At 36.7% G+C, this 6,741-nt stretch overlaps 1 protein-coding gene across 1 annotated transcript in view; it reads right to left on the reverse strand.

Moving 5' to 3' along the window:
* LOC101305244 (protein ABSCISIC ACID-INSENSITIVE 5-like) overlaps positions 1–1,500 on the reverse strand; it is a 7,580-nt gene extending 6,080 nt beyond the window's left edge. Inside the window, exon 1 of the mRNA XM_004293025.1 lies at positions 583–1,500. Within this exon, the coding sequence (XP_004293073.1) occupies positions 583–1,500 (918 nt within the window). The remainder of the gene's footprint in view (positions 1–582) is intronic.
* Positions 1,501–6,741: the final 5,241 nt, after the last annotated feature.

Consider the following 6,741-nt stretch of genomic DNA (forward strand, 5'->3'; position numbering starts at 1 on the left):
TAGAAGAACTAAGAAAAAAAAAAACTATTAATTACAGAGATTTGCTCTATACGGTAATGTTTGCTTATGTGGAGTGGGTATAAAATAAAAAAAATATGTTTGCTTATATGGAGTGGGTATAAAATAAAAAAAAATATATGTATGAGTATATCTTAAAAGAGATTTAGTATTTTGGGTTTTTATCTAATTTTCTCATAAATGTAACAGAGTTTTAGAAATCTTATTAACTATAATGATGACTATTTTATTCTTGCACAGGCAAAGGCTCTTCTTGGGCCTCTTGTCGCTCTGCAATGTGATTTCTCAAGTTCAGGACCCTTTTGTTTTCAAATGTGAGGCTCAGTGTTGCAAGGAGATCGGGTTTACTATCACAGTGATCTCTGCTGATTACACTGTGTTGGTCTATTAATTTAAATAGTTAGTAGACTACAAGGTTTGTTTTGATTTGACTTAGATGATCTTTGAAATGCCATGCAGACAATGAATGATTTGATCCTGATCATATTGTGTACTAGTGTACTTAACCACACCTAACAATAATGTATTATATCTTTGACTGAAAAAGTTAATCGCATAATATACCTGTTTCCTTGCACGAGACCGAGCTGCTGACTCTCGATTTTTTATCATCCTTCGTTGCCTGCGCTCCACTACTACCTCTAGTGGACCATCAATTATCCTCTTCTTGTTCTTTGTCCCACTAGATTCAGGCAAACTTAGACATTTCTCAATTTCACTATTGGTACCAAAAGATGCATTTCCCACAATCATTTTAGCCTGTCCAAAAATTGGATATCCAGCAATCGCATATTCATTTCCGGATAGATTGTTTGGCATAGCATTTTGGGGATTCAAATATCCTGAACCAATCATATTATTCCCCATTTCAGAACTTGTACCCCCATACATGCTACTGCAACTTGCCATATTAGAATTGTTGGCATCACCACCTTGTGGATGAATTGGGTCACTTTCCATTCGGTTCTGAGAATGTGATTCTTGAACTACACCAGCTTTTACTAGGAAATCTTCCAAGGTTATTTCTCCAATGGTTGATTGGCGTTGGGGATGTTCTCCATTACTCATGTCGTCAGGCGGGGGTGGTGGTCGAGTTTTGTCGATCTCTGACCATACCTCTTCCACAGTTTTCTTGCAGAGTGGGGTAGGAATGGAGAATGATCCTTGCCGTGAAAGAGAGGCTGGATTTGAAGTTGTATCTTTCCCATTGGCAGGGTTTTCCTGATCACCTTGGTTGGGTTGTTCTGAAGAAACTTGGTTTTCATCAGCACTCCATATGTTGGCAAGGAATTCATCCATATTCATGGACCCAAAACTCTTCCCACTCTTGCTTTGAATTTCATCAAGAGTAAGCGAGAATATCGAGTTCTGTTTTGAAGATTCCCCATTTTGGTGCTGAGATGGTGATGGTTGAGGTTTAGCATCATTTCCATCACCATTTGGGTCATATCCAAGGCCTCCAGGTTCGTCAGAAGCTACCATTTTTATTAGCATAAAATGGAAGCGATCATGTTAAAGATAGTGACCGCTGAATTAGCCCCTGCTGCACTGCAAAGAAAAAAGATGAGAATATAATCAAACTAATGAGCTTCTAAACAATCATTACTGACTTTTCGAATTAGATATCTGCACTAAGGTAAAAGAAGAACAACCATTGTATATGACAATTCTAGTAATTGACCCTGGCCCTAATAAATTTCTTCCAGGATTTGATTTCTTACTTCATCTAACAAATGCAAAGAAATGGAAAAAGAAAAAAAAAGTTAACGCATGGATGGGACTGGATTTGGAAAAGAGAAACGTATACGCAAGAACAGTCTTGCGCGTACTGAAGACTAGTGTCAAGATTCAAATAAAATGCAGAAATAGGAGGAAAACAAGAATCTGCATGCAACACAAATGTCAATTACCACTCTCTTTGGTCCATAGTATTCTAGAAAAACTGAGACTACATTTATGAAAAAATCCAACCAAGGTAAAAAAAGAAAAAGAAAATGCACATATCTGATATCTCACTTCAATGGAGACCGTTTAAGATTAGTAACGGTAGTCATAGCCGAGGCCATCAGATTATTAGAAACTAACACTATTTGCAATTTAGCATAAATAGGAAGGAATATCCTAATCATGTTAAGAATTCTCAAACTTTTAAGTTTTTACACTCGACTGAAAACTGATTAGATAGCCCCTGTCTAACCAAAAAGAGAAAAAACCAAACTCATGAGTTATGAGTCTCTCTGCATGCAGTGGAATTCTCAAGCAAAAACAACTATTCTATTTAGAAATGTCCATCTCTACCGGTGGAGGGGCAGCATTAACATTCAAATGAGATCTCTAGAAATAACTCTAATAAAGTTCTTCCTGGTTTTGGTTAATTTCTATTCTACTTCACAAAACAAAATAAAAAAGAGGGGAAAACCAACTTCAATGCATTTGGAATTGGAAGGGTTAGAACGGAAACAAAGAAATCTGTAATTCATGAACAGTGAGTCTGTGGATTGAAGACTTGTTAAAATTCAAAAAAAGTGGATTGGGAAGTGAAACAAAGAATCTGCATGCAAAACGAAGGCTCAAACCTTAGCAACAAAGCCATTTACCAGCTTTTCATTAATCCACAGCAATCTAGACAAACCAATACTCAGAACTGAGCGACAAAGCAAACATAATTAAGGACAAAGGAAAGACATATATGCCCATATCACAGAATAAGACCATATTATTACTAAGTAAATCAAACCCAGCAAAATTTCTGAAGAAGAAAAGAACATATAAGAGGAAAAGAGAACCATGCAAGACATACCTGAGGGTGATCTGCTTCAATGGAGGCTAGAGAGTAGTAGAGCAGAGAGCACCCTTATAAAGGGCAGCAGATTCGAGAGGGAGGGGACTAGAAATTGTAACTGCCATTGCCACTTTAAAATGTGGTTCTCATGCGGCCCCCACATTGTTGTTCAGTTTCTGGACACGTTTGGTGACACATGTCTTTTTTCTTCTGTAACAAAAAAAAACCCAGAAAATGGTCCTCCCATTTACTCCCAAGAGCAAAGCCCAGAAAAATGGCTCTTATGCTGAAGCACTGGGAAAAATGAGGCAGAGCTGATGATGAAAGTGTAGCACTGCCCCATGTTAAATATTAGTTTCTCAGTTTCTGATCCAACTCCAATTTGTTTCGACCTGTTCTATATAAATATATAATGAAAACATGTGAAAGAATTATACTGCAGTGTGAACTACTATAACCAGTTAGCCACTAAAAACAGGTATATAATAGTTATGGAAACTAGTAATAATTAACGTGCTACCCCCATTTCAAGGTCAAGGAGCCTCAAATAGTCCAATAACTCTTTGGCCTAGTTGGGTTGTATTACAATTCATGTTGTTGCAGGGATGCAACTGCAACAAGTTTTCACTACATTTGGTTACTAGCTACTTCAATTCTTTTTCTTCTTCTTTTTTTTGGTACATAAGAGGGCCAAAGGACCCAAAAAAGAAACTAAGCTAAGACATCACAGAGGGAAAATTCCCAGTTATATCAGCGGCAAGAAGACTCTATATAAGAGGAGGGCAGTCCAGCACATAAGTACCAATCCCAGCATCATGCCATTTCCGATACAACACGAAATAGACTTGTTTCTCTTTATACCAGATGCATTTTTTCACAGACCAAGATGCTCTTTGTATCTGTGGTGTGCACTGGAATTTTTTCACCTGTACATTTTTTTTCTGGTTTAGTTATTTTAGATGTTTTCGAACTTGTTTCCTTGCTTTGGCTAATGTAAAAGCACAAAAAATCACACACAAAAAAAAAGAGTAGTTCCCTGGTCTAACTAGGACTAGGAAAACAGTCAATCACCATATTAATCTTCATATAGTTGTTCAGGTATTAAGGTATGTGCACCGTTGTTGGTTATCGTAAATTCAGAATCAAACCGGTTGATGGGGTCGGTAGTTGGTTGGTTCATTTTACCAACTTACTGAAATTCAAGAGTGGAAAACTAATGCTGAACCTTGAAAAGACAAAATAGGAAAGAAATATATATATATATATATATAGAGAACTTTTCTCAGGTGTGCGGACTCGCCGGAAAACTGGAATTCGGCGGATTCGCCGGGGATGGAAAGTGGTCGGGGAAGCTGCTGGAGTCCGCTGAGGTGGAGGCGCGCCCTCGCGCGGCGCCGTACGGTGGCGAACGGACGAAAATCCACACCGTAAAACGGTGCGGACGTCCGTAGCAGAGACGGACTAATATAGAACGTCCGCACCATTTTACGGTGCGGATACAGTGTGTGTATATATATATACACACTGTATGCTTCAAATAGCTTCACAGATTCGAAAATATGAAGTAGTGCAATAAGTGGATCTAACAAAGATAACTCATGGTCGGATATGGCTTCAGAGTTGCTTGAATGTGGCAACTGGGTAAAACACAGAAACACTCTGATAACTCATTTCACAATCACCACAGCACCACCACTTATTCAGCTCAGGAAAAGAAAAAAGAACACCCCCCAACTTATTTCTAAACCCATGTTATACTGAAGGAACATTCATCCATCCACTTATTGCTACATAGAAGTGAAGCAATTGATTTACAATTTTACATATGCTTCTGATGACATGCATATTTAGAATTTTAGATTATATCTCATTTACATACACAAGTATCTTCCTCACTATGCCTGAATTACAATGATCGCCAGCTCAAGCGCTAGCCACCCTCCTTTTAGTCCTCAACTTTTCTGCTAGCTTTTGTTCTTTTGTAATTCCTTTCCTTCTCATGACCCGCTCATAACCTCATAGGTACACAGATTATTGAATAATAACTAGCATATATATGCAGCGTATCTTTCTTCATCTGAAGTTACTTACCTCTTGTTTTTGCCTCTGTTCGATTTCAGCCTATTCCAAATAAAGGCAAACAAATGTTTCATTAGTGCGCACTAATTGTGCAGTTTCCAAAGCAAGGAATGAGATTTTCTTGTTTAGTACCAAGCATTGCTTTAACTTTATATTCTCTTCTTGAAGTTGATTCAGCTCAGCTTCTAGCTCCACAGTATATGCCTGTGAATTGTGGAATAGTATTGATCATGAGGAGAGATAATGTCCATTCAATAAAATGCTGCATCAATTTTTATATTTTTTTTGGGAAATGAAAAAGCTGCATCAATTATGTAGTTTGAGCAATAAGGTATTAAAGTTACATGAATGCACTTAGTTTCATACTACAAAACTACCCTTTTGAAATAGACACACATGTTAAACAATTCATTGCCCAAGTCCAGGCTTCAAATACTATCCTAGGATTCCTAGCAGTAAATCAAGCTCATCTGAGATTGAACATTTGACTGTTATCAAACAAATGAAAGAATAATTTTATATTTGAAAGGGATCGTAAGGTTACAGATACTAATGTGTGTGGTGAACCAAAATGAGGGGATAGTTTTGTACTTCATATTACAGATAAGTAATAAATTAGCTCAGAATTTATGTTTCATAATATTGACATAGAATCAACTAATATTTTGACAATGTTATTTGTTGATCAATCAAAAGTCTATTGTTAACTATATGCTAGGTTTATGACAATTAAGTCGCAAAGGCATTTACGTCATTCTATATTCTAAGCCATATATGTATTGTTGTAACCTCATTCTCTTTTAATTAAGATAGACACAATGTAGCATCCCTAGCCTTCTTCCTCTCCTTTACTGTTTTCAGCATTTACATTCAATAAATCCATGATTTCTAGCATGGTTATAAAATTTATTGTTTTGGAATTGAGATTACATTGCAATAAGTATATAATCACATAAGATTAAATTCTAAATTGAAAAAGTCGATGTTATATAATATACCTGTTTCCTTGCTCGAGACCGAGCTGCTGACTCTCGATTCTAGCAAAATGAAGTAAATGAAGCTTCACACAGATGTAAATCAGTGTGAAATATAGATATCTCATACAGACATCCGTGTGAGAAAGCCATTAGTCACGAATTGCCTATCCGTGCTGTTTGCAGGGGGGCTAATGCTCATTACACACGGATAAAAAAGTCCGTGTGAGATATTGACGTGGGTCCCATTACATATCCACTGACATAATTGATATCAATGTAATATAGTCCGTGTGAACAACTTCTTAACTCACACGGATATCTGTGAGAAATACCCTAAACCATCCTCTAACCCATTTCTGTGCGGAAGACATTTGACACTGATTTCAGTGTGGAAAAGTGATGGGAATTTAAAAAAAAATTATTCTGCAAAATATTTAAGAAATTCATCTACAATCAATTTTTTTACTGAACATTTCAACAATACATGTAAATTCTTTACAGCCCACTGAAGATACAAACAATAATAGTATACTTGAATGAAATTATAAAAGCTGTAAAGCAAAGTAAAGAGAAACAAGAACATTGAATGAAATTAACTAGCTTAAAATCGATCAACATCTGAAAGAGATTAGCAAACTCAAAGATGTAGTGCCAACCCAACATCTGCTTTGTCAACATCTCCACCAACATGTGTTTGCTTGACTTTGTCATCTTTCAATTGCTCAGCTTCCTTGCGCTTCAACTCCATATCTGGGTTCTCATACCTGATCACAAGTTCACAATCATTAAATGCACACCCATCCTCTACACATATATGTATGCATATGAGTATAAGAATCAGATTTCACAAACCTTTGAAAGTTAACAGATCTAGAGCAATTCTTT

This window comes from Fragaria vesca, linkage group LG2 (genome assembly GCF_000184155.1).
Source record: "Fragaria vesca subsp. vesca linkage group LG2, FraVesHawaii_1.0, whole genome shotgun sequence".
Taxonomy (NCBI): domain Eukaryota; kingdom Viridiplantae; phylum Streptophyta; class Magnoliopsida; order Rosales; family Rosaceae; genus Fragaria; species Fragaria vesca.